Source organism: Poeciliopsis prolifica, unplaced genomic scaffold, assembly GCF_027474105.1.
Source record: "Poeciliopsis prolifica strain line A6 unplaced genomic scaffold, Auburn_PproV2 SCAFFOLD003, whole genome shotgun sequence".
NCBI classification, from domain to species: domain Eukaryota; kingdom Metazoa; phylum Chordata; class Actinopteri; order Cyprinodontiformes; family Poeciliidae; genus Poeciliopsis; species Poeciliopsis prolifica.
In genome coordinates, this window is record NW_026562378.1 from 6,769,463 (window position 1) to 6,797,417 (window position 27,955).

At 41.9% G+C, this 27,955-nt stretch overlaps 1 protein-coding gene across 21 annotated transcripts in view; it reads right to left on the reverse strand.

Annotated features, from left to right (window-relative positions):
- Positions 1–15: 15 nt before the first annotated feature.
- The window catches only part of cast (calpastatin), a 35,419-nt gene continuing 7,479 nt past the window's right edge, over positions 16–27,955 (reverse strand). For 5 of the 21 annotated variants that reach the window (XM_055021031.1, XM_055021010.1, XM_055021049.1 and 2 more), the window contains 32 exons: positions 14,894–14,962; positions 13,487–13,630; positions 11,742–11,867; positions 11,536–11,586; positions 11,348–11,449; positions 11,137–11,214; positions 10,288–10,326; positions 9,494–9,577; positions 9,135–9,209; positions 8,336–8,398; positions 8,142–8,246; positions 7,890–8,006; positions 7,689–7,802; positions 7,231–7,320; positions 6,900–6,989; positions 6,668–6,772; positions 6,456–6,572; positions 6,212–6,325; positions 5,850–5,951; positions 4,682–4,744; positions 4,480–4,584; positions 4,276–4,392; positions 4,073–4,189; positions 3,882–3,986; positions 3,679–3,783; positions 3,495–3,587; positions 3,104–3,142; positions 2,852–2,983; positions 2,615–2,701; positions 2,391–2,420; positions 1,406–1,506; positions 16–1,320 (listed from right to left, as the gene is read on the reverse strand). In XM_055021031.1, coding sequence (XP_054877006.1) covers positions 1,414–1,506; positions 2,391–2,420; positions 2,615–2,701; positions 2,852–2,983; positions 3,104–3,142; positions 3,495–3,587; positions 3,679–3,783; positions 3,882–3,986; positions 4,073–4,189; positions 4,276–4,392; positions 4,480–4,584; positions 4,682–4,744; positions 5,850–5,951; positions 6,212–6,325; positions 6,456–6,572; positions 6,668–6,772; positions 6,900–6,989; positions 7,231–7,320; positions 7,689–7,802; positions 7,890–8,006; positions 8,142–8,246; positions 8,336–8,398; positions 9,135–9,209; positions 9,494–9,577; positions 10,288–10,326; positions 11,137–11,214; positions 11,348–11,449; positions 11,536–11,586; positions 11,742–11,867; positions 13,487–13,630; positions 14,894–14,962 — 2,871 coding nt within the window. In that variant the 3' untranslated portion in view covers positions 16–1,320; positions 1,406–1,413. Of the gene's footprint in view, positions 1,321–1,405; positions 1,507–2,390; positions 2,421–2,614; positions 2,702–2,851; positions 2,984–3,103; positions 3,143–3,494; positions 3,588–3,678; positions 3,784–3,881; positions 3,987–4,072; positions 4,190–4,275; positions 4,393–4,479; positions 4,585–4,681; positions 4,745–5,849; positions 5,952–6,211; positions 6,326–6,455; positions 6,573–6,667; positions 6,773–6,899; positions 6,990–7,230; positions 7,321–7,688; positions 7,803–7,889; positions 8,007–8,141; positions 8,247–8,335; positions 8,399–9,134; positions 9,210–9,493; positions 9,578–10,287; positions 10,327–11,136; positions 11,215–11,347; positions 11,450–11,535; positions 11,587–11,741; positions 11,868–13,486; positions 13,631–14,893; positions 14,963–21,570; positions 21,869–27,955 lie in introns of those variants that run through there. The other 16 variants (XM_055021060.1, XM_055021037.1, XM_055021093.1 and 13 more) reach the window with 12 other exon arrangements.

Consider the following 27,955-nt stretch of genomic DNA (forward strand, 5'->3'; position numbering starts at 1 on the left):
CAAAATTTACTCACATGTGTTTTTCTTTTCTTTATTTTATACCATTTTTATACAGACGCAAAACTCTTGAGAATCTGTGAAATTGCAATATTTGAGACAAAGACATTCGCTTTGAAACCCACTGGAGTCGAGTGAAAGCAGCGTTCAGAAAAACCCACATTAGGAGAAGAGAAAGCTTCATTTTAGGAGATTCTGTTCCTTACAGCTTCAATAACACATTTTCGTTCGACCACTTTTGGTTTTTGGTCCTGATTTTTATTTATTCTTCGGCACTAGCATTGTTAAGACGATGAGGCTTTTCACGTTGGCATTAACTTCACGTTTTGGCACAAACGATGCCAAACGTAAATGATTCGAAGGTTCGCATTTTCTTTAATACGATTTATTTGGTTAGAAAAAAAAAAGAAGCAACCCTCTGTAAATTATACAGTGTTTTTCTCAAAAGAGCAAAAAGTCTTTGGCTTTTTTTTTCTTTTTTTTTTTTTACAGCATGTGAACAATAGCACTTCACAAACATTGTAAACGTATTAGTTCACTAAGTACACTTGTGAATGCCAGTTTTTTTTTCTTCTTTCATAATAAGAAACGTACTAAAAGACCCTTCTCTAAACAGACATTTCCTTGCAGAAACAGAAGAAGAATTTGCAAAAAGCTCCGAGATACAGAAATAAGCTCCTGGAAGTCCTCCACATAATTAGACATGTAAACGACGCACTGGTTAAAACACACACGCGCACACACACACACACAGAGCTGTACACTAGTGTTCTCCATAGCATCCAAACACAACTTGATAGACAACTTGGCTTTTTCCGTGTACATCAAGATTGCACGTACATCCCAACACAAAGCACTCGCCCCGCAGCGCTCCCACACAACCTACACTTACGCAAGTGTTGCGTCACGATGTTCAGGTGCCACGCCAGCTGAGATGCAGGACTTTAAGGTTAAAGGTTTCTTGCGTTTGTTTCCAAACAGTTTCTTCATTCTCTCTTGGTCTCGTCTCTCTCGTTCCTTCGACCCATTTTGATGTGAAAAGTCTTTTCGGTTCCAACCCCCCACGTCAAAGACAGAAACCAAAAAGGTTTTTTGACGTCTTTGAACGGAAAACTTAGAAATAAGTCGGTGCTCGCAGATATGCTTGTGTGTGGGGCTTTTTTTTTTTCTTTTTTTTTTTTTTTTAGCGTTTTAGGCTGTGTCTAAGTCTGTCGGTCAACTACTATACATTCCTGATGAGCTAGAAAAATAAAATCGATATCCAAAAAGCAGCTCCCTCACTGATGTGTCCCTGTGGTCTGGCGGAGGAATTGCACTCACAACCTGCAGAAGGATGAAACAGGCGGTCAGCACGTGTTGGTCGTCAGGTCAGACCGTCTGCTTTGTGACAGATGGGAGCGCATCTCACCAGGCGAACTAGCTCTTGCCTCCCTTTGTCGCAGACGTGGGCACGACGTCCGAGCTCAGCTGAGCCGAGAGCACGTCAGCGGCAGGTTGGGTCTCCTGTTTCTGCAAGGAAGTTATTGTGAAACCGTGAAAAACAAAAGAAAGAAAAAGGAGGGAACACTTTTGGCACGCAGAAACTTTACAAACACTCTGGTTCCCGAAGACTTTGCTCGACAACCCGCTTTCAGCTCCAGAAAGCTCACACATCGCTTATCGCTTGCACCTGCCGCCTGCTCTGTCCTCACGTCTCATGCACTGAGCGAATAAGCGCCGCTGTCGGCATCCAGGCACAAACATGCAGTACGGTGCGGCAGATGTGCCGAATCGGCACACCTGCTGCTGCAAATATTTGACTTCAGATCGCCGTCATCCAGGCGCAAACAAAAAGTGAGATTGCAGCTGCAAATGAAGCACTAATTCTATTATGAAGAAAAGATGCTCAGAAGGCCACTTTTAAGTCAACGGGAAATAAAAACGCTTTGAATTCTCGGCTTCATAATGGCAATGCTGCTGGCAAGAGTCACCTCTTTTTACTATAAGAGAAATATTTACTAAAGTTTAAAAAATTCCAGGTTGTGGAATGATCACATTTGCTCTTAGCGTACCCTCCAAAAGCACAAAGAAAGAAAAGAAAAAAACATTTTTGGTGACGTCACTGCAAGCAGCCTGCATGTGATATTTTTGGTCGTCTTGTTTCTTTCTTTTGTTTTCAGGTGGAAGGAGCCGTGCAGAAGCGTGCTCTTATGCCCTTGAACTACCTTCAGCTTTCAGGAGACGCTACAGTTCATCCCAGAGGCGTGTTGCAAAAGTCGGATGCTTTCTGCCCTGGCTTGTGGGAGCTTTGTGATTTAAACATGTGCGAATCTAAAATGCTTTGGTTGAATGAGGCCAGAGTGTGAAAAGTCGAGCCTTCAACCCGGGCTCCATGCTCTAGACATGTAGCTTACTTTAGACTTTGACTTTGACTTGCTCTTGCCCTGCAACAAAGTTGACAGACTTGTTATGTTTGCACTGCTCCTAGTGGTCGTGATGCAGCAACTGCCAGTGAGTTTTCTCCAATGAATAACGTCAAATTAAATCTGGTCACCCTCCACTGGTAGTTTTTGAAAGCGTTTGGTATCATTTCTAAACGGCGTTGTGTTTGATATTAATGGCCACATTTCAGTTTTACCTTCGGCTTTTCTGTTTTGGATTTGGCCTTCAGGGCGTCGGGGGACAGTGTCTCAGCCAGGGAGTCCAGGACAGGAGCAGCCATCGGCTAAAAACATGAGGGGAAAAAAAAAAAAAACTCGAATTTAGTAACAAGCTTTAATTTAGACAAACACAAGATTTGATGAAATTTACAGAAAACACGATCTAACAAAGTCTACAGAAAGTGTAGGCCATTAGAAAAAAAAGTTCCTGTGACCTTCTGTGGTTTTGCGTCCAGCACAGGAGGCTCCAGTTTTGTTGTGGCTGTGTTGACCGGAGCAGAGGCCTGGGGAGGCGCAGAGAAATCCCCGGACAGCAGGTCCAAGGCGGTTTGGTCATCCATAGACTTCTGCAGGGTAGAAGAGGAAAAAAAAAAAGAGAGCAGGGAGTAAAAAGTCTTTCTGCGTTCATCAACACGTGATGATTACTATTCTGTTATCAATATATTGTATTATTGAAAAATGTGTACCTGCTTGGGTTTTGCCGCAGCTTTGTCCATTGGTCGTTTCTTTAAAACAAACAAGACGCACATTAGATTCAAAGTGAACAAAATTGTCCCACCTGACTCTGGTTTTCACCTAACAGTGCTTGGAAATAGTTTTTTTCACCTTAGTGTTCTGTGTTGTGTTATATAACAATACTCGTAAACATTGGCAAAAATCTAACATTCTCAATTAGTTACATGGAGGGAGTAATGTAAATAAAGCTGACATGACTTATTAATACAACATCACGCATTTATCTTCACAAAACCTCACTTTAAAGAAATATAAAATAAATAAAAACAACCCCTATGATTGTGTCTTTACCGTGTTAACTTAAAACAATGCATCACTGAGCTGCAGTTTCAATCATTTTACCTCCAGGTCCTCCTTAGTTGGCCGAAACTCCGGAGGCAGAGTGTCGTCTCTTTCTCCCATCTTGATCAACTTCTCTTCGACGATCTTGTTCTCCTGCGACGACAGAGCGGCCACAGGTCAAAGAAGGCGACGCGACACGGTGACCCTGTCGTCTCAGAGTTTAAGGACTCGCCGGAGGACTTACCTTGACGACGTCCTTGGCGGGAACGGGGGCAGGCTGCGGAGCGGGGGCGATGTCCTTTAGCGTGTCGGACAGAGTGTCGAGGGCGTTGTCCGCTTCTGCCGGCAACTGAATCCACGAGAGGAAGGAAGGAAACAAAAAGTTTGATTTCTAATTTCTGGATGTTGCGAGATCTAAAACAGGTTTGGCTCGCGGTGGATCTTTACCGGTATGTCGGCATCCGCTGCAGCGCAAGGCGCAGATTTTACAGACGGAGCTGCAGAGGAGGCAACGAAATCCCCCGCCAAGGCATCCAGGGCGGCGTCAGACGACTGAGAACGACGGAGCGACACAGCGTTTAGTAAGGAGAGTCAATTTTTGAGTGAAGCAGTTGTGATTACACTGCGCTGTTGCGTACCTGTGCAGGAGGGGCTGATGGGAGGCCGACAGGAGCCTGGCTGACAGGAGCTACAGAGGAGGATGTGAAATCTCCTGACAAAATGTCCAGAGCCTCTCCGGTTCCCATGGTGGGCTGCTGGAAAAAAACAGAAAAAAGAAAAACTTAAGAAACATTCTAAACCCAGGTTAATAACAACAAACCTACACCCGATCTGGTCTCACCTCCGGTTTGGGAGCAGGCAGTTTCTCAAGTTCTTCCTTGTTAAACCTGTATTCTGGAGGCAGTGTGTCGTCTCTCTCACCCACAAACACGCCCTCCTCTTTCTTGATTTTGCCCACCTGCGAGAAGAAGAACGCAAAAGGAATTATTTAATTTATTAAACACACCTAAAAGAAAAAAACATACATATCTGCGTGCTCTTTTACCGAGACGATGTCTTCAGGTCGGGGTTTGGGGGCTTCGGGTTTTGGCTTGTCCTCTGGAAGTGTGTCGCTAAGAGCGCTGAGCGCATCCAGAGAGATGGAGTCCGCCTGAAGAGGAAGGAAAGAGAGAGGAAGTTACACCTCCAAACTGTAATTGGTAAAAAAGCAGAAGAAACAAACAAATGGTTTGTTCAGCCAGCGTTACCTTTGGTAGCTCTGGTTTCTTCTGGACAGCTTGGGGTTGTTGCTTCATGGGACAAACAGTCTTCTGCAAAAACACACAAAAGACGCACACTGCAGCGCATATCTACTGGAGAACTTTGAAAGATTTTAGAAGAACGTTATAATTGAAAACTATATTGTTTGTTGGTATAATCTTTGAAAGGAGACGCCATGTCTGAAAGATGAAGACCACAACTGATCAATTAGTGCTGATCCACACCGTTCTGCTGTCTGGGAATATTTTATTGATGCAACAAATCTGGGTTCTCCATTTGTCATCTCAGAGTTTTACCTTTTAAAATTTCTTTGGAGTTAAAGGAGAATGTATTGGATGCTGCAGCTCCTGGTCTGACTGTCCCAGGGTAAGAGAGAAATGTTTACAGTCCTAAATAAAGTTTGCATTGAGTCCAAAAATCTACATGACCTGTTCTACTGCGACACTAAAAATGTCAATAATTTGAACTAAGTTATATCTGTAAAAACATTCCACATTTATGCATCACCAAGAAATGAATGTCAGAAATCTGCTTATAGTTAAAAACTGCTTGGTTATGAAAGTTATGAAGCTCAACACTAAAGGGTGTAAATAGCTGCTGCCCCCTGGTGGAGGGAAAGGGCAGCTGAAACACTAGTTATTCAAGTTTATGCTGTCAGAGTAAAGCATTACATTTATGAAGCAGGCAGTCATCTTTTCTTTACAATAACTGGAAATTAGGTTGCAAGAAGGAATGAAAACTGAAAACAACCTAAACTGAGCCCAGCATTTCAGTGACCTACCTGAAATGCTAGGAAACCTAAAGTAATTGTAGCTTGAAATGAATTTACTGACAACTAGGATCGCATGAGCATAGTTAAATAAATGTGTCAAAAAATGTTTTGGGCAAAATATATGTTTCTCTCAGGGGAAAAAAAAAAAACGTGTTCAGAACGTTTCAATCACACCACTAATGCAGTCCAGATGAAATGCAGAGTATAACTTGCTGAGCCTTTAATCTAATGAGTTTTCAAAGGCATAAATCCAACTGATTTTTTAGGAAATATGAGTCTGGGCTCCAGAACGGCCAGTTTGTAAATAACTTAGATGGGTCAATAAAACCCTCATGGGGTCATCTCTAGTGAGCGCACGGGTAGTTTGGTTTAGTTGTTTTTACCTCTGGAGTTTTCTTTGCAGGGGGAGGAACAGGTGCGTGGACTCCGGACGCTTTAGATGGAGCGACAAGACTGTCCAAAGCAGCTAAATCCTCCACTTTTGCCTAAAAATACAAAATGTGTATATATATATATATATATTTACAAATTGTTTGAAACAACAGAGAATGGAAGATGTGATATTTTCCAAATCCATGTTCATACAAGCAAATAGACAAATAATATAACATATATCTGCCTCCAAGATAACCCTAGAAATGTTCCTACATGTTAATCAGCTTATCTCTTTTACTTGCAGACAGATTTTTTTTTTTAAAAGACTAAATGTGATGTCTGACCACTAACAGGTGTATCTGAGGTTTACCTGTGCTGGAGGAGCTGAGGGTTTAACAACTGGAGCCTTGACAGGAGCAGCTGAAGATGAGGTTGTGAAGCCTCCAGACAAAAAGTCCAGAGCTTCACCAGTCCCAATTTTGGGCTAAAGGACAGAGAGAAGAAGGCATCACTTGATGTGACACTGATACATGATTATCTGAAGTTATGGAGCATCGTCTGAAGCAGGCGTTTCACTCTGAACTCCCTCAGATTGGATTTGCTTAGTTTCTAACCTCTGGTTTTGGAGCGGGCAACTTTTCGAGCTTTTCTTTGTTAAACCTATAGTCCGGGGGAAGTGTGTCCTCCCTCTCTCCAACCCGCACACCCTTTTCCTGCTTTACTTTGCCTTCCTGTAAAGATAAAAAGGGAACGGATCCATAAGCAACACAGACAACGTCCTGCATGGTATCAAAAAGCTCAGGAGTATTCAGCGGTTCTTTTGTACCGAGACGATGTCCTCAGGCTTGACTTTGGGAGGTTCTGGTTTCGGTTTGTCTTCTGGCAGCGTGTCAACGAGAGCGCTGAGAGCATCCAGAGACATGTCGCCGCCCTGAAGAGAGACAAGTCTATTGATCTGCTGATCCCATATCAAATGTGTAAATGTGAAGCAAGATGGGAAGTGGGAAATGAAGGGAAAGACACAGAGACAGAGAGGATAAATGTTTCTGCCACTGCACCTGATCACTCTTTGGTTTATCCACGGCGCCAGTTTTCCCTGCTGAAGACTTCTTCCCAGAAACAGGAGGAACTCCTGAGGACTCCACTTTCTAAGAGTCAAAAAACATGTCATTTATTTTAAACGAAAGAAAAAAATAGCACACCATACATCAAGTTAAGAAGTTAAATCCTCCACTGAAGTTAACAAACCAGTTAACTTCAGTAAACTCCTAAAATAATTGAGCATTTTTCCAGTGACAAATCTGTTAATAGTTTAAAAAAAGAAAAGAAGAAGTTGCAAATGAATGAGTTAATCTGGTGACACCTTTTGGTGAAACAGGTGTACTGTACCTGAGCACTGCCAGCAGACACAGCAGCTTCCAGAGAGAAGTCAGCAGGAACTGTTCCTGTTTGCGCTTTCTTGGCAGCAGGGGGCGCTTTCTGCAACAACAAGCGACACCAGGGAAGAAAACATGGTAAACTGAGATGAATCAAGAACCAAGAGTTAAATAAAACTATTTAACTCTAAACAGTTTTCTTCTGTGTCATGGAGCATGGTGACATGACCTGCTTTCTTCAGCGCTAATGCTACGCTAACAAAGTGTATTTTTGAAATGAGACGCTACTGCCTTAAATTGCTTGCCTTTTTAAAATAATATTAAAGCTGAAACTGTTCTCTAATAGTGCCTGAATGATGCTGAATAAAGCTCAGGGAAAAACTGGAATCGCTGAAAATTGGTTTGACTGGTCAAAACTTTGCAAATGTTGAGTCGGACATCTGTGTCACATGAGCGGTAGAAATGATGCACCTGTGCGGGAGCAGCTGAAGGCCTGACCGCCGGAGCCTGGACTTTAGCTGCTGCTGACGGGGTTGTGAAGTCGCCAGATAAAATGTCCAAAGCTTCTCCGGTTCCCAAAGTCGGCTGCCAGAAAAGGAAGCAAAGAGCAAGAGAGTTTCAATTTATTCCCCATTTGTTTTTAGAAGTAATGCACGTTTCTCCGTGTCCTACCTCAGGTTTAGGAGCAGGCAGGTTTTTCAACTCCTCTTTCTTAAACCTGTAATCTGGAGGGAGCGTGTCCTCCCTCTCTCCCACGCGAACACCCACCTCCGACTTGATGTTTCCCTCCTGTCGGTTACGCATCCATGAGAGAGAACCATGAGGCATTTTCAAAAGCCAGTTGCTTTGGACTAAATTATTTCTGTTAGAGATTTCAGCCCAGAGGCAATAAAAAGCAGGACGCGCTGCTGTTTGAGCTCCTACCTTTACGATGTCTTCAGGTCTGAGTTTGGGAGGCTCCGGTTTTGGTTCAGCTGGCGCCAGCATGTCTTCCAGAGCACCGAGAGCATCCACAGGGATAGACTCACCCTGATATCATGATGCAAAAGGCGAGTTAATCTGACTCATTTATTCACTATATAGATAGTGAATAAATCTCACGCCTCTCTCTCTCTCACCTTGTCAGACTTGAGTGGAGCGCTGACCTTAGCGGGGCACACAGCTATAGGAGGAACGGTTTTCTACAGTATCACACAGACAGCAGAATAACAAGGACAGACATTATAACCTGAAATTAAATGAGTGCAAAGAAACCAAACACACAGCTCGTATCAGAGGAAGTCTTATCAATATTTTTATTCTAAAGCCAAGAAGAGCAAGGATCGCCCTAATAGAAGACTAATTTGGTTCATTAGGTGCGTTCTTGATAATGTGCTGGCTGAGCAAAATAACAGTCCAATCAAATTCAAAATTAATATCAAATCAATGTTGTTTTTAACCCTTATAAACCTCGTCAAGACATTTTAAACTCCAATATCAAAAATATTTGAAGAAAAGTTATGGGTGGTGGAGCAGGTGGTTTGTTTCTTGAAACCACTTCCGACTTGATTGTTTGAAAAATAGGTTTATTTCTGTATGTAGACAAAACAAGAAATAAAAAAAAGTCTTAACTTTTCTGATATTACAAGTTCAAAAAGTGATCCAAAAAATCATTTAGAAAAAAGAAAGCCCCCTTGTTGTTGATGGGAGAATCTTAAAGTTATCAAACGTAATCACGGCATTTCCAAATACAAAAATGAACGACAGATTTTGATTCCGAACTTATGATTTAGATCTGGCTTTTAGAAGGTTTTAGAAAATAACTTCTACTTTTCGGAAACAAAAGCAGCAATTTCACAATCAACAGCTGCAAGTTACTAAAGCAAACGTGGCGTTTCGTTTAAATTTTGCTGCCGGGACACATCAGTGAGAAAATACCTGGGAGGGAAGAGAGGGAACTGCAGAGTCCAGCCTGGCTTTCTTATCAGCAGGAGGAGCAGCTGCAGGAGCCTTCTGCAATACAAACTCAGAATAAAACCTCCCATCTTCTGCAATGATACCACAGTGATGTTTTAAAGACATGGGTTTTTCATGCATTTGATATAGAGTTTAACTTTCCCACATTTCATCATATTACAACTCCAAACATCCATGAATCTGGTTGGGTTCATCCAAATCCCAATCAAAAAGCTTTTCAGCCTAACTGTAAAATCTCCCTGATGCTCTTTTGGGAACACTGGGTTTTATAGAAAGGATGGACGAGCAGCTGAATGCCAACACAAAAGAAAAACACTCACTTCCTCCTTCTTGGGCGCCGATGGAGCAGTGGATGTAAAACCCATCGAAAGGGAATCCAGCGCCTCATCTGTGCTCAGCGGCTTCTGATGTTAGAGGAAAGACAGAAACGTCAGATGTTGCATCTTTCTTCAGTGAAATGTCCAAATTAGTTCTTTACAACAACCACGCGATGCTCCACTAGATGGCACAGCACATCCCGTCACAAGCTAAAGGAAAAATAATGCAAACCAGACTGTATGTACCCACACTGAGCGGAAAATACAGACACACCCTTCCTCACATTCCACAAAGAGAGAAAAAAAAGTCACAATTAAATGTTTTTAATACGACACTTGGGACATTAACTCAAATCGTTTCATGAACTCAGAGATAACCGCAAACTAAAAACCCAGCAATGTTGTCAGGGTGGACGGAGATACAAACAAGCTACAGCTGAGGTGCTGCTGCAAGCACGTGCGGCGAACTGCATGCATCTGTTCCTGTACACATATTCAAACGAGTGCTGCGTTTTGCTCGACATGAACTGACTCGCTCCAAAATGAGGAGGGAGAGCCGACGCCGAGTTGTTAGCCAGGCCAACACCCAGCAGTGCAATGCAGCAGCGGAGGAACCTGCAGCTCTTACAGTGCAAGCAGTAAACGCATGCATGAGTGTGTGTGGCTTTTTATTGGTTTCACATGTAGGAAAATGTTTATCTGGAATTCGTTTCCGATCTTTCTCTGGGTTAATTGTAGAGTTCAAAGTTCGGGAAGCTGTAGCTCCGACACAGGGCAGCACTGAAAGAGTTACTTACAGGAACATCCTTGGGTTTTGCATCTGCAGGGGCTGGAGGCTAAAAATAAAGAGAAGACAAGGATGCATAATTCAAAGTTAGGACAAAAATAAAGAGACTAAACAATTCAGACATTCAGAGTGCAGCCTGGAGGCCTTCAGTTATCCCCACTTGAAGATTTCAGACATAAAATCCCCTTTCATGGAGGTCCGAGTTTTCAGAAGTCAACCATACATACATTTTGTATATTCTTATACAAAATGTATGAATGTTGTGTTGTGACCTGGGTTCAACATTTGAATGATTTAAAGTATTTGATTTATTTTCATATCTTATTTGTATTCCTGTATGGTTCCTAAGCACCTCCTGCTGAGTCGTGTTTTATGTAAACGGTAGTTGTGACAATTAAATCCACCGAGTCAATGTTAAAGAGCAAGATGATTGTTGCCGTCTAGATTGTTACCCTCTTAAAAAAAATACTAGACAAATGACGGGCAAAATGAATTATTGTGACACAACTTTCTGATACTTCCAAATATTATAAACTAACCTGTCAATATGAGTCGGGTATATATATATACATATATATACACAATTTACTTATACAATTACTTGAGCAGTTTCTCCCAGAGCCACTTTTATTTTTACATGAGTAATAAATATGTCAAAGTAGTGCTACTTTTACTGGAGTATTTTGCCCACCTCTGGTGTAAAAATAATGTAATTTGGTCAACAAGTGGTTCAGTTCTATAAATCTGGCTAAGTTTGATTCTTCAGTGTGTTCATGAAAGCAGACATGAAAGACGCTTGCAGAGAAAAAAGCTGAAGCTCTAGAGCAAACAAAGCCTTAGCAAGAAGCAGCAAACTGACCATATCTCCCCATCTGTATCCCGGAGGCAGCGTGTCGTCTCTTTCTCCACACTTCACGACTGTCTCAAAGGTGACATGCTAAGGAACGTGCACCACACAATTACATGTAGCAGAGCCATGCAAGTTTGCGTTAAATTTTTTTTTGTTTGTTTTTTAAATCAACAATTAACAGGATGATCAAATGCTTGCAAAAGCTGCGCCTATGCTGTACCTCTGTGACCTCCGGCCCTGTGTAAGCGGGCCGCGAGGGAGCGACAGAACCAGCCGAGGGTAGCGTGCTGCTCAGGGTATCGAAGGGATCCGCAGCAGGGGCCTGCGCAGGCGACAGTTCAGCATGCAACAAGCAAGCAACACGCTTCACAGAGCAGACACACACATAGCGCTTCAAAGCGCCTTTACCTGTTTGGCTGCTGCTGCTTTGACTGTCGTGGGAGGAACTTCCACCTGCACCTGCAACGCAGATTATCATCAGCATCATAAAGAAAACACCTTCATCGCCCAGGTCGTCGATTGCAATCTGAAGCATATTTTATCTTTCTGGATCGCAAGAAGAGACATATTCTTTTCAGGCAGCCTCTGTTGTAGTTCGGATTATGATCGTCTACCTTTGTTTGTGCTGCCTTAGTGTCTTCCTTCTTCACTTGAGCTGAAACAGTTCCAGTCACAGCTGCTGCAGCTGGTTTGGACGTTTTACCGGCATCGGCTTTGACTGTTGCGGTCGCAGTGGTGCTCTAAAAATGCAAGAGACGTAACTAATTTACAGGTCAAGTTCATGTCCAGTGCGAACATGTAAACTATGCAATGCACGCGAAGAACACACAGGAGGCAGGACAGCAAGTCCCCCGACATCCAGAGAGAGGAAAAGTGTCCTCCAAGCTTTGTGAGGTCAAAAGACGAGAAAGGAAAGTGATGCAAGGGTAGAAGTAAAACAAAACAAAGTGTACACATCTCCTTGTTACTCAGTTCTTCAGAGTGACTGTGGTTTGCAGATGAGTGTCATGTTATGGGAGAACAATTGGAGGCATGCTGAGCAAAGAACTGGAGAGCAAAGATTCAAGGTCACTCACACCGCCCCGAGAGATCAAAAAAGTCGATGTTTAACGGAGATCAAAGGAGCTTAAAAAGAAAATTCCAACAACCATGTTTAAAGATGATGTTTCCGGTTAAAAAAAGCTGTAAAACCAAACCAGGTAAAACTCTGCAACTCAAAGAAGCAGAAAGAAACGAAGAGAAAAAGAAAAGACGTCCTTAAAAGGCATGATGCATTGTTAGGTTTGGTGTCTGCTGTGGTGGCAGCCGTTCCAGCAGAAGCCCACATACACAAGGCCAAGTGACGACACACAAACCCAACGTTTTTATTCTCAAGCAAATAAGTGAGAAAGACCTTGGAGGTGTTAAGAAAAGCAGTATGGAAACTAAAAGAGTTATCAACACAAGGCCTTGCAGAAATGAATTGTAGCACATATAAAAATGCTAATCTATGCTGTCATGTATCTAGGATGTTTGCTGCAAAGGATTTGATTTTGGTCTTCTTGACCAGAGCACTTTCCTCCAAATGTTTGCTCTGCCCCTACACGCCTCGGTGCAAACAGGACTTCCAAAGGTTCCTTCAGCAACAGCTTCCTTCCTGCCAATCCTCCATAAAGGCCGGATTTGATGCGGTGTGCCGTCGTCAGCTGGATTTGTACTGAGATCAAACTATATTTATTATTTGTAATAAACTTTCAAATTATAGTTTTTGTTTAGACAAAAAAGAGAAAACAAAATCAAGCTGAATGAGAACATTTCAAGGCCTTGTATTTTATCATCAGCTCTCGATGGATTCAGATGCAACTTTTCAGAAAATCACTTTTATTCAGTGATGGAGCTTCTTTTTTTTTTTTACTTATAAAACCAAACAAAAGACACGCGAAAACAAGAACGGTTCATGACTTTTTGACGTTTGACATTATATGAGTCCCAGCTGATGACAGTAGCACCAACCAGCTCACTGTTAGTCATTAGCCAGGGAGTGTAAAGGAAGATTGAGAAAGTTATTCATGAGGTCAGCCAGGCAGTGAGGAAAGAGGATTCACATCAAGTGGAAAGTTGTGAGAATATGAGTTATGACGTCCCACTTAAAAAGGAGACGGCGAGTGAGAAGCTTCGGACTCCTGCGTGAGATCAGGAGGTGCAGCCCAAACCATGAAGAGCAAATGGTAAAGAGATGAAGCCAGTGAACGAGAAATTCCAGTTTCCCTTCATGAGCACACCAAGTCTTTAGACCAAAAGGAGAAAGCGGTGCAGGATGTCACAACAAACAGCCCAAAAGTGCCTTCGACTTTTATTTTGAAGCCCGGCGTCCGTCTACCTCTGGTTTGGCTTTAGGCAAATCCTTTCCTGCAGTTCCAGCTTTAGCAGCTGCTCCTGCTGCCACGCCACTCTCCGTGGCCCCGCCCGCTGCCGTGGTAACTACCCCGGGCTTTGTGGTCATGGTGGATCCGGAAGGTGCCTTCTGGAATGCACCAAGTATGGGGAAGTGGATCAGAACACTGCAATATTTTCTGTTCGACATGGCAGTGAAACTCGACAGATTGGTGGAAGATCTCTGGCTACTTGCTGGTGCCGAGAATCATGTCAGACAGATCCCAGTGGGAAACAACTTCAGTCATAAATGGTCAGAGTTATAATTATTGATGCAGTAATTATAGTCAGACACTGGAAAGAATGAGAGGAGGAGGGAGGGCTGGAAGTGGTCACAGTCGGACAGAGATCAGGTGCCAGTCACAGTCACAGCCACAACATACGACTAACGGGAAAATCTCCATTTCTGCTCAATATTTACCATACTTCATCTCTGATTAGAGGAGTGCTAAGCTTGTGGTGGTGTGTGTTAGAAAACAGCCAGAAATGTTCTTTTGAGATGAAAGATTTTGGCTAAGACAGCAGATTATGACAAGCCTTCATGTCTACTTATTCCTTCATATCAGTAAATGATCACCTGCCTGACAGAGTGCACTTTGGGCCGTTTTATAAAACTTGTAAAAATAGAATCGTTCTAAAAGTCAAAGCAGGCAGACACTCCTGAGCCTCAGGCTGATGGACAAGCAGAAGCACTTAAGCTCTGAGGTTGTGTGAAACGTCTTCTGTGAGAAAACAATCAGGTCTGACATGGCTGCTCTGTGGCGTCAAACGACGGGAATGGTTTTCTTCAGCTTTGGAAGGAAGTCGGTCGGGAGAATAAATGAGAAAATGGACAAAGCTAAATACAGGTCGATCCTTAAGTGCAAAACACTGAATGGTAATAATAAAATTTATAAAACTAACAATTCCTCAAAGAAGGGCTCCATAAAATTGACCAAAAATGGATAAATATTGCGGTGTCCATATGTTCAATGCTTCTAAAGAGAAACCACAAATACCAACAAAAGGTAGCTATTTCTATAATAGCTACCTTTTGTATGGATGAATATAAAAGCAAAGTACTTTAAGGATTTTTATTTGTGTAAAATTTTGAAGTTACGCATCATTTTCCTCCCACTTACGCAGCTCTTTGTGTTCCCAGGAGAACATAGCAACGGTTTTTTGTGAAAGCAAAGAGCATCCGCTCTTTTCTTAAAGATGTCGCAATTCAAGACTACCGAGTTCTGGAGCAGGAAAGGAAACAGCAACGCAGCTCAGATAATGCGGTGGGGTAGAAGAGGTCAGGGTCATTCAGACAGGAAGTCAACAAATGGTTTTCTGTGGCTGAGCCACATTACAAAGGAATGCTGGATACCTCAAACTGTGCGGTGCTCCCAGAAGAGACCTGAGGTGCCGGTTTGGGTGTTGACTGGCTTGACTGCGACTGCAGAGTGACAAAAAACAGAGAGATATATTTGTATACAAATATATTTTAAAAAGCGTCACACATGAGCAGAGAATGCAGGAAAACATCTTCATTACTTGAAGCTCCAAGCACAAACATTCAGGTTTCACAAGAGTTGGGCGAAAAACGCACAGAAGCAAAGCAGCAGTGAGTCAAGATGCAGACAATTCATTTAATAGTTTGCTTTCAGAACTGCAGCACGGCAGTGTGAGCCAGTCAGAGATGGATGAGTCCAGTGCTACATTCCTGGCTGCAGGGTGTGACTGCTGTTTGACAACAGAGTGCAAAGACACTGTATTATTGTTGTCAGTGGCAACAATAATACAGTCACAGCTATCCATTCTTCAGCTGAGGTAACAGTGAAATATCTGCTTAGTGTTTTAGCTTCAGGTGTCCCTCCTAAACACGTATTTGAAGTGAAGGCTGAATTCCTTTAGTTTGAGATGACTGTAGGCAAAACCTTTTGGGACCAGAATGAAGTTAAAACAGTTTTGAGAGAAATGCAGACATTCTTCGCCGTCAGTGAATGTGATCTGGACTCAGTCGCCACGTTCTAAAACAAGAAGATCACATCCATTCCTCCTGGGCATGTTTTTGCTTTTTTCTCATCTGACATTTTCAGGGACACCTCACGTTTGTATTTGTTGTGGGTTTTCGCCTCATCCAGACACGGTGAGATTGATCATTATTCGATCAAATAGATACGTTCACTGGCGTATACATGAACCCTCACCGATATCTGATTAGATGTTTCCTAGCAACAGGCTTTTGTAGCCAGAAACAAGTCAGAGTTTAATTGAACTGGTTTGTTTCTGGTCTCACTGTACCACCGAGGTCAGAACCTCAGAACCTGATTCAAAAACTAGTTTTCAGGCTTATTTGGGATCAATGACCTGTTGCAAGACCCAAACTGTGTACAGGTTTTAAACTGTAGTGACACAAACAGCCATCCTCAGATGAAATGACACTGGTGATTATGTTCGAGAATAATCCAGGAATTACCTGGGCTCAAGCCATTTATCCACTGAAAACTGGTGGGAAACCAGAGACACTTTCCACAGTGAAGTGAGTTTCATCATCAACTTCCACTGAGAGAGTGACTGAGACATGCAGCGGTCACCGTAAACCACCAAATAAACACAAAATTTAACAAAAACAACAGATTTGAGGTTGGGCTTTCAAACCGAAGAGCAACTGCTAAACACGGTGGCGGTAGCATTATGCAACGGGCCTGTTTTGCTGTGTATTTCACAAAACTGGTTGAACAATGAAGGTACATGACACATTTAGATTTTGAAAATTTTGGAATCAATAAAGCAGACCGACATTATGCTTCTGCTAAAGTTTTATCAAAGCTTGGGACTTTTAATACAATAAAACTTTTAAGAATTAATTCCACATCTGCGACAAGAAACCAACCAATTCAAATAAATTTAGCTATTTCTGATAAGAGGTCTGGCAAAACACTGTAGGTTTTTGATGTCAATGGCTACAAAAGGCAGATAATTTGACCACAACTTGCTAAGGGAGGTTGGAAAAAAAGTGGAAGTATATGCATTTTAACTCCGAATCAAAACTGATTGGTTTTTCTGACCTGGTTGAAGTTGCTTAGAGTATCATTCTATCCTGAAAGAAACAATTGTTCCAATAAATAATTTAAATTATCGTTCCATTCGAGTTTCAAGGTGAGAATTGTACATAGGATTACATTAGGTAAACAGGAAATCCCGTGCAGTAGCATTTTATGCAGTAAGAGTTAACTAGTTCTTTTTTCTCCATTCCAATAAACAAAGCTTCAAAATGTTTGTGAATAACTTTAATTATATGTTAAATTTTCCAGCTGACCGATTAAGACTATCTGTAAGAGAACACAAGTTCACTCTATTTGTTCACTCTGACAACGTGAAATCACGACAATAGGAAAAGCTTTCTGCGTTTCGCAGGATTACAGTTTGTGCAGTTTGCATGTCAGATTCAAGCCACTGTTCAGGTGAAACAAAGACTTCAGCAGAACCCAGCCCAGTTCGTCTGCATGACATGAATGAAGAGTGGAGAACCTCCACACCTCTGGCGTTGGGATGGGATTGCTGGTTCACATCCAGTGCAGCGCTTTGTGTGCTGTGGAAACATTGAGTATTCAGTCTTAACCAAGCCTGCCAGTCAACATACTCCACTTATTTGTTCATAACAGAGTTTAATAACACTGTATTTGAACACCACCTCTTTTTACTTTCACCTTTATAGATTCCACATTTTTGAAAGCGTTGATGTAGTACGTGTCAAAAAGACAAACATCACAACTATCCACAACATGTTGCACCAACTCTTAACAATCTGCGACTCCTGATTAAGAAATCGCTGCACCTCAGGAGAGTTGGCTGCTGCCTTTGACACAAAAACAAGCCACAACCCCATCTCTGAATGTGAACTGCATGTTGCACATTTTGTTTCCACCCAGTGACAAACTGAAAGAAATGGCTCATTTTATCGCAAGAATGTCCATGTCTAAGCAGGTGAAAGGGTGACAATCCTCGACAATTTGAAATGAAAGAAAAAAGGGAACTCCATATTTGTCCAGTTATGGTTGTGACAACAACTAGAACTTCTCTTTCCTGTATTTTCCATCAGACTATTTGAAGATTGACTGTTTAGAACGAGAAGGAAGTGATATAAAGGAAGAAGTGAGGTCAGGAGCACCCAGAGCATCAACCCCCCATTTGTGTTGTAGAAAATAGTGCTATTAATGTAAATGAATGTACACAATGCATCTAGATTAAGTTATATGAATAGTGCTGTAGTTTTGTAAGCATTTGTGTCAGAGCGGTCCACAAAGTGCACAATCAAAGCTAAGAATAGTGGAAATTTCTATGAGAGGTATGGCACTAGAAAAAGATGAATATCCTTGCTTGCGGATTGAATTAAGATTTGAAAGCATTCGGAGTAAAATAATACGGCTATTTGGAGCAACTGGCTAATGACGACGAAGCTGTAATCTGTTTCACAGGTTCTGGTTGTGCACAAAACTAAAGCTGCCAGTCTGCAAGCCATCGATTCTGGATCAAAATGCCTTCATTTAAAAGTTTGAAACTTTTAAATGAAAGTTTGAAACTTTCAGCCAGAAAGAGTCTGTTTCTTACAAAATTTTTGTAGCAAGTTCAGGGATTATTCACAGCAATAGGAAAGAAAACGGGAAACGAGATGACACGCAAAAGTTATTTTCAACGTTTTTTTAACAGAGAGCACTGTAAATGCAGGAACGTTTACGAACGGGGCAGGTAGCAGTGTGTGTGTGTGTGTGTGTGTGTGTGTGGGGGGGGAGGATCACCGAAGGGTTGATGTAGTACGTGTCAAAAAGACAAACATCACAACGATTTCTGAATGCTACGAGCAAACTTAAAATTCACAAAGGTGAAAACAGAACGCATCTGGTTGCATGTGCAAAGTTAGAGTCCATGTATGATCAGCTTCAGAGCCAGCTTTAACAACACAGTGTACACCTTGAATGCAGCCTCCGCGTGAGGCCGAGTCTGCCTTCTGGAAGCGCTGCACAAATACTCCACCTCCTTCAGGTGCCGTTTACAAAAGACAGGCAAGGCAGCACTTAAACAAACTGGTGTTGCAGCAGGCGGCCAACCAAACAAGCCGTTTATTTTTTTCTCTCATCCCCATGTAAAAAAAAAACAACAACAGGAAACTGCTGCATTCACATATAGTACATGCTCATCTGCCAGAATGATGAGGAATTTGAAGAATGAATATCTGCACAAGACAAATAAGATAAGACTAAAACCTTTAGGGGAGGGAGGAACTTATTTTTATTGTGAAGTTAAGAAGATTGACAGAAGAAGCTCATCTGTTGATTGCAATTTTTCTGCTAGCTGTGACGTTTAACTGCTACGTTCCTACATTCCTCACGGTTCCCCTTCTGCAGCAGCTTAGAGACAAAAAGCTGTCCTTCGACAAGCACACATTTGTGACCGCTTATATATGCAGAACACGGCCCATCAGCAAAATACTCATTCAATTTAAGCGCCTGCAGTTCTCGTACATCTCGTACATTATTTGCTTGTTAAACGTGACAAGCAAATAATATGGGTTGTGTTTGAATTTTGACTTTTGGTCAGGTTCAGCTCCAAGATTCCCTCTCTGGCAGTGAGTGTTTTTCTTCCCCAGAAAGAAAAACACTCACAATGTCTGGCTGCTAAAGAATCCTCATCAAATCCTACCGAACCTGAACATTTATTTAGCAAGCCCAAAATGATACGAGGCTAGCACCAAATTGTGTCTTTCTGCACAAGAGGACATGCCGAACTGTAGACTTGTTGCTGGAGCAAAAAAGAGAAGGAAAATGAGCCAACAACGAATCATTAGTTTGATAGAAGGAGAGAAGGACGGGGTGAATGAAAAACGTCTGGAAGCGATCATTGGCTGAGAAGAACTCAATAATTCAACATAATGTACCAGAAGCGGTCAGGCTCTGCATTTCCCCAGGGAGAATCAGTCGCTGCTTTATGTTTGTCAGAGGTAATCTTTGGTCAGGACAGAGTTGAATTGGTTGGGTGTGTCCGTCACATTGAGCTTCATTTGTCACCCAGCGGCAGAATTGGTACACCAAACCGGGTTTGTCCGGGTCCGCCAAAGACTACCGGTTTTGACGTTGTGACTGATAAAACATAAAAGTTTTTTGGGTCTAGAAATTAAAACTATTGCTCTGCATCGTGAATAAAGTCAACAAATTGGTGGCATACGTCAAACCCCAGGTTGCATGTGTGATATCCAATGTTCCACATGTTTTTTATTAATGCCAATTTACACTGAGAGCAGCTGATAGCGTAATAAACTCAGATCTCTGTCACGGGTCATCTCAAGCTCTTCATCTTCTCCTAGATGAAGAGCATCCAGGCTCTTCGTCTAAGAAAACCTAAACTTCTTAAAAGTTTAGTTCCTCCCACTCCGCCACTTGTCACCACTTCCTGTTGGGTGACCCTCAAAATGACATCAGGAATCCTCTCACTGAAACACCACAGATCACTGACTAAAGGAAACAACCAGCTCGTCCTCTATCGCCTAAGCAGATCAGTAGCAAAGCAGCGCCGTGCAACCTTTTAATAATATATAACTAAAAGTGGAAATATGACCTAAATCAGCTACATGATGTACACTATGTTAATATGATTGAGAAACTCTTAATGCGCAAACCATTAAAAAGGAAAAAAAGTCATAGAAATCAAAAATAATTCTGCTTCGATTTGATTTGGAGGCCAGACCAACAGAAGCACCCAGTGCAGCAGAAGCTGGCAGAGTCATCACATGACCAGAGAGCAGGAAAAGAGGGCGCTTCACGAAACCTGCAGTCTTCAATGCGCACAGGAAGCAACACGCTTGAGGTCTCCCCGTCATTCATTCTCGCACTGCAGCAACTGCACAAATATTAGTAACCAGGGTACGGCTTCGCGTGGTGTCATTAGTGAACAGGCAGAGCAACATGGATACCTCACCCAACTTCAGTGATAAAAGCTCGGCCCTCCTATGAAAGTTGATGACTAATGCTTTGCCCCACCCGTCACTACAAACAGACTCCTCTGCTAGCTGCTAACTCTGCTTTTAAATAGCAGTGGCAGCTTGTGATGATGTGGATCCCCTAAACGGAGGGAATGACGCAAGCTCTCCAGTTTGAACTGATCTGAACGAAGGGGGGCATTCTCACTTTAGAGGAGCTGACGTGAGCCAGCAGGCAGCTGAGCAAACTCAGGAGTGATGCCGCAAATGAAAAAAAACCTGCCGTACAAGACTCTGATGTGATACTGTTCATGTTTGCCATTGTCAAAGGGAATATAAGCCTGGGGAAACTCAGGAAAGCCTCTCGTCTTTACGTTACATTCTCTGTTTTATGCCTAGTTTTCCATCTTCGTCTGGATTTAAGCAAAAGATGAAATACAGCAAGAGACCTACTGAAGCTTTCCAGATGCATGTAGGCAGGTTAAAGAGAAATAAATAAATAAAGAGGCCCGAGTGTGAAGAGGGCAACTCACCATGAAACACACAATGAAGAAGGTGGAAGAAATATGTAAAAAGTCTTTACGTCACACGTCGGTTTTAATCAAAACTACCCAACGTTTCACGACTGAACCACCTGCTGTTTTCCACACAGGACAATTTTTATTGAGGCATCAAAAGTAGCACCTATAATAGACTAGGAGCGCATACAAACCCCTTTTGTCAGATTTGACAAACTTATATTGATGAGGATATGGATGCACTCATAAGTATTTGATAAGAACAAAACAGTTTTCTGTTCCCTTTATTTTTCTGTCCAATTTTTAGTGTTACCTGAGATATAACAGCGCCAGCAGCAAGGGAACCTGACCTTGACTCTCCCTAAAGTCATTTTCTTCCTAACCTGATGCACAGAAACCAGTTGAACCAAGCTGATCACTGCTTCCCGTATGACTGCTGCCAATTGCTGTGGTGTGAGCCTCAACAATAGCTGTCAGGACAATCTGACAGGTATCAGTCTAACCGGAAGCCTCTACAGACAGACAGACGGCCAGCCACTACCAGCCCCGCAGAAAGTTAGAGATACATACCATAGATCTGACTCTGCGTGTGTATCCTTTAGTTTGCTGGAGATTGAGTCAAGATTGCTCCACTTTTGTTGGTTCAGTTGCTCTGGAAGCACTTTAGCTTACAGTACATGCCAAGCAGACAGCCCATCCACACACAAATGAAAACACGCACAAACACACAGGCAACACACACCCAGTGATACAAAACTTGCTGCTCCGCCCCTCCTGAAAAAACCAGTACAGGTCTCCACCTCTTTTCTCCGGCAGCCAGCAGAGCCGGCTCAGTCGGATTGGATGGTTGGACACACACTGACCCACCCACTGGCTGCTCCCTGCATGACAAACTGAGTAAAGCAGCTTAACCCAGAAAAAGTGTAGGGGGCAGGGAGAAACGGTGAAGTATGAGTTTATGTTTCAAAAAAATCAAAAACCGGTGGCTTCAACTAGAAGGGTCGAAGCGGAAGAAGACGTGAAGGTTGAAGCAGTGATGAGGCAAGCGTGGATGTGCTGAAGCAGTCCTGTTTGGCAGCCTGGGTGTGTCTGATACACTCACTGCTTAGGAATCCAACAGACTTCAACAAAGTGGGTTCGTGTGTGTCTGAGCAGAGAGGAAAGGCAACAAAACAAGAGAGAACAGGAGGAGGGTTTTATCAAAGAGTGTCTGATCCAGGCTGGGAGCAGAGGACATTTAAAAAAAGTTAAGGCGGTCAGATGTTCTGCAGAAGATCTTGGGTGGAGGCAAAAAAAACAAAAAAAAAAACTCCTGGACAGAAGCCAAAACTTATATAAGGTTATAGAAAAACGAGGCAGAGTGATCCCTCTTCTCTTTGCGGACTCTCACGGTCTGAGCCGCGACAGAATTTACAAGCTGATAGCTTAGAGCGCAGATAACCTACTCCTTATCTACATGGGAAGAGTTTCAAACTAGTAAAGAAGGGCTGAGCTTTCTGAACGGCGCCCTCTTCTGCCTGAAAACCCTCACAGCACTTGGAGAAAAATAAAAGCATGAGGCCTCAAGCTCCTGACTTCCCACTTCTGCTTTAATAAATGAACCGCTTTGTGGCTGTGTGTTTGAAGGATCGTATGTTAGTTCAAAGTACTTCAGCTTTTTCATGAGCTATAACTATAAATGCTCAGAAATTTTATGAAATACTTTAATTCATTTAATGTTATCGTTCATTTTGCTTCTGATTTGTGTTTGGGTCAGCAGATCAGAGCGACTCAGTTTCTTTAATCGCAATTACCATCACAGCTTCAATGTGTGTGGTGCTGGATTTGCAAAAGATTTATATTTTATCATCTCACGTTGATGATAAAATACAACAATATGTATATAACACATTTTGCTAGTTAAAAGAACTTTTGATATCTATATTAGAGATGCACCATGTCAGGAAAAGATGCTGATTGTGATTAATTTGTGTTTCTCTGACACACTAACTCATGCTAGCTTTAGCATCTATAGACTGCACATCAGATGTGAGCGGCAAGTTGATTTAGAGTCCATTAAACTGACCAAATAAATTATTGATATACGGAATATTTTATATTCTAAGACATATTGTGCTCAAACAATCCTTTTTGATTGTAAAAATAAATAAATAAATAACAATAAAAATGTGTCGCTCTAATCTCAGTGATCTCAACTTCAGTTATGTCCAACATCAAATGATGAAACCCAGATTGTCACAGACGGCATTACGTAGTTGAGAAGTTCGGCAAAACGTCCAGCATCTGTATCCAGTGTGTCTGCGTCGCTGTGGACGAACACGAGGCTGGTACACGTGTTGGTCTGCACAGACTTGATGTTAAGTCATTTCAAAATGTTTGACTTAACAGAAGCAGCTTCACTTTTCTCAGAAACGTATCTGACAAGAATGTGAGCACACTTGTTCAAACACTGCACAGAACAGCCTGATGATTAAGATTTCCGATTATCACCTTGAACATAGACAAACCATAATCAGGACGATGACGTATCAATCACAGCCTTGTACTATGTTGTCTTGTGCCTGATCGACTCTGACCTCCCTCATCTAAAAATACTTGTCGAGCACAAAGACATCTGAAGCTCTCCCGCTGTGGAGGACCCTCTCAGAGCAAATCTTTTCCAACAGCTCCGGCCCTGCTGACTCTACAAACACAACACAGCCTCTGTGCTTTTCTCCGGGGCTTAAAACCTACGAACTTTCCCGTCTGTAAGACACAGAGGCAACGTCCCCACACAGCACTCACATGCCTGATGGAGTAAACCCTGGTAACGCTTGTTTGTTGACAAGCAGTGACCTACTGCACTACGGAGAGGTCAACCAATCAGAACTGCCACTTGGAAACTGTAAGTTTTTTTTCTCTTAAAGACGTTATTAACACGTCAGTCAATATGTTAGCACTATTCTTAAAGACAGCATTTAGTATCTTGGTGGTTCAATACATTTAGATAAGTGATTAAACTTGGAAAAAAGAGGAAAAGGCAAAAGCATGTTGCAAGTCCACCCTGCCAAACAAATGTGAAAAGTGTGAGTCTTTAATTAGAATACATTTAAAGATTGTGACTGTGTTTGATCAGGTGTTCCAGGAGCACAATAGTAATTCTGAGTATTTATGAAATGAAATGTTTTATCACATTTTTGTTCAACTGAGAAAAAGTATCATCATGCTATCGGTTAGTGACTTTATACAATTTGAATAAAGTCGGTATTTTGCATGCGCTTGATGAACACGTTTTATTTTTTGGCCTGCAGATCAGCTGATCAGAGTTGATCAAAAGCGATCCAGTTCAAATATCTGAATGACTGATTAGTGCATTTCTGATGAGTAAGCAATTGAGCAAGCAAATTTCTTTTCAAAATCACTTTTGACAAAAAAAAAAGAACGAAAAAAGGGCAAACAAATAAAAGACTTAGGCCACCATGACAGGAAAGTGACAACATAGTTTTGGTGCAGAATCCTTTAACTCAGAGCTGCTGTTAAATGAAAACAATCTGACAGTGCAGGATGTTCAAACCTGAACTTTACCATTTGGCTCAAATCTTTTTTTTCTTTTTAAATCCACGTGACCTCAATGTGTCGATATCCCTATCCATCAAAAGTCAGTGTGGTGGAAAGAGCATGGCACTGGACTGATTTAATGCATCAGCACAAATAGAAATAGTGTCATTGTGTAACACTCTTCTCCACTCATCCATCATTTACATCATTGGCACCCGCACTCTCGCTGTCGTCCACGGATATCCTTTGCCCCGCTGCCCGTCCATGAACTGCCACTAAATTTAGCCGCTCACATATTGCGCCATGGCCTGTTAACTCGTGCTTCAACGTATTTCATGTATTTACTTCAGTGGAATTATATTCAGTGTCTTTAAAGCAAACAAACAGAATGGTTTTGATCATTTTAGTCAGGTTTAGTTCAGAACCTGACTAAATTGATTCAATCTGATTTGAGTTATTTTTTAAACTGAGTCACTCCTAACATTTTTAAAAACATTTTGTTTTTCTTTCTTTATGTATTACTTTGTGTTTATAAATCAGATTTTATCCCAATCATGTTCTTGCAACATGACACAATTTGAAAGTTCAAGTGACAGAAATGCTTTTAAATGTATCTATAAATAACCAAACTGTGGATTGATTACAATCGAGTTTGCCAAACGATTACGTCAAACTCAAACTTACATTTTCGTTGCAAGTTGCAAGATCAGGAATTACTGTCATATTAACCTCTAACACGTCCAGGAGGCGAGAGGCTGCAGGGTGTTTACTTCTCAACTCTGCTCTTCAAACATCACATGGCGAACATCGTCATGGCACATAAACAGATAGTTTGGTGCCAAAGGACGACACCTCTGGCATTTTCTCAGGTATGCCTCAGTGGATTTTATATAACAACTAGGTCAACAGTCAAGAAGAAGCCAGGCGAACAACAACAGGAGACATCTGACAGCACCAGTCTGGTGGGGTGCAGTGAAACATCACAGGATGGAGATGTGAAACACAGCAGCAAATCGAAGAACTTAAAGGAAATTAAAGGATTACGTCTAGCTGGCTTTGGCAGGACTGGATATGTTTGGGTTTATCTTGATATTGTGTTTCACTCTCCTGGAACCGCACACATCCTCCGAGTTTAAAGTTGTGCTCCAGGCTGGTTCATCGCGTCAGCACTGACGACTCTCATCTCCTTTCGGTCCATTTCTCCTTTTACTTTATTTGTATTTTGATGTTGCTTAGAACCTGCTTGCTTCACAGGTCATGTTTGTGACTTTTGACTGTGAGCGTAAGGACACGGTGTGACATGAGGTCACTTAAAATGCACATGACACCAGTTCCTGCTGTCAACCCAGCAGGGCTGCTCTGAACTTCCTGTCAGTGGAAATGTGAACATGCCTGCAAACTCTCTTCCGTGTAGAGTCTGTTACAGAGGAGAGGAAGCTCAATGACAGCTGTTTTCAGTATCACTAAAGGAAAAATAGAATTTTTTTGCAAGATATCTGTTCTTCACTTGGAGTAAGAGAGAGTCAGATCTTCAGGAAGGAACAGGAAGGACTAACAAACTTTAAAGTTGCTCTGTTTTATATTTCATAGTTTTATTCGCTGTTATAAAACAGCTGCTTTTTTAGAAATAAGTTTAGGTAAAAATATCTTTGACACAGGAACTTGAAGTATCTTCAGCTTGAACAGAAATGAATCAAACTACTTTTTTTATCAAAACCTGATCAAATCAGTTTGAAAAGATCTACAAGTTGTCCTCAAAAGTCTGATCTATACCTTCCTACTAAATAGATACTTTAATAAAGTATATTCATTTAAACTAATTTCATATTACATATTAACATTGAATAAACAACAACACAGTGGTTTCCTAGAATAAATCTTACAGATGTTTTCAACATGGTATGAAATGGTTGTTTGTATGAGGTCTCATGAGAAAATCTGAAGCATTCCCATCAACAGTGTCACACAACAGAGCTAATCAAAATGCTAAGATATCGTTCAAGCAGAGACTGAATTCCAGAAAGCAGTAATGTGAACACTGTGGCATCGCGTCAGAATTTGGTAAACTATCTGAGAAATCTGCAGATCTTTACTTGTAAAAAGGCTTTGCTGTGCCCACCAACCTTTGTCTTGACGTTCTCTTTCAGCTCTTTGGTACTGTGCAGTGTCAGTACTAAAGTACACTGACTTGGCTGTCAGCTGTGTCCACCAGTTACAAGACGAACTCCAACGTCCTGAGCTGCGGTCACGACTTTACGACAAGGTAAATCTGTCTTCATGTTTTTGCCTCACTCTTCATTTTGACTTCCATTTGCAAATGACAAATGACTTTACTGTAAATTTGACAAAGTTATACTTCAGTACATGCGCTCCAAGACAACAAGGACAAAATGAAACGTATAGGGCTGTGCATAGTGTTTGCTTTCTTTAAGCAAAGACTTGCTTGTCTGGTTTAATTTACAACATGGATATTAAGTGGGCATTTGGGTAAATAATATGGATCTATTATCCTTAGTGTACGTTTGTATTCTTCTAATTAGACCGACATGTGCATCATTCAGAGATGAACGACAAAAAAAGCTCATAGCGGGATTGCGATTTCCTTTTAGTTAATTAGGTGCCGATCAATACGGATCAATTTAGCCCCAACTCGTGTGAACTGAACTTCACACAGATGATCTAGTTCTTGTTAATTGTGAGCTTGCACATTGCTGCAGAGCATCAGGAGTTCATCTAAAGCCTGCAGGTGAGAGGAGCTCTCCAGGACCAGGGTTGCAGTCTTCTTCTGTTTGGATCAGCTTCAGTGGAGGAGATCTGCACACATCTTCCATCTGCAACACTCATGCTCACTGTGCTCAGGCCTCTTCCGCTAATCCATTAGCAAACAAAATCCCCTAACAGCAAACTCGAGCGACCCTGATAACAGGTCAGTGACATCGAGTCTGGGATATATCACCATGCAGTCACCCTGGCTGCCAGGTTCAGAGCCCAAAGATAACGAGGCTGAGGTTGCCAGGTTTGACCTACATGCAATTTTACAAGTTGAACACATTTAACCTTACTGCAGATACACACCCAAGTCAGATTGCTTCATCTGCTGCTCTAGATAAGCATATGGGAATATGTTTCTGGGTGGGGAACGGAAATCAAGCCCTTTTTGAAACGTCAGCCAAAACCAACCAACCAACTCTCTATTTTTTCGAACAGCATTAAAATGGTTACTATATTTTCATGATAGTTTTTAATGTTTGTTTCTGCTTGAATTGGACACTGCAGGCCTTGTCTCTGTCTTGGTTGAATATCTCACTCTGAGCAGCACACACACACACACACACACACACCAACTCAGAGGCAAACCGGGAGCCTCGCACATTCCTGAAGAGAGAGAGAGTGAGAGAGAGTGAAGTCTGACTCGGGT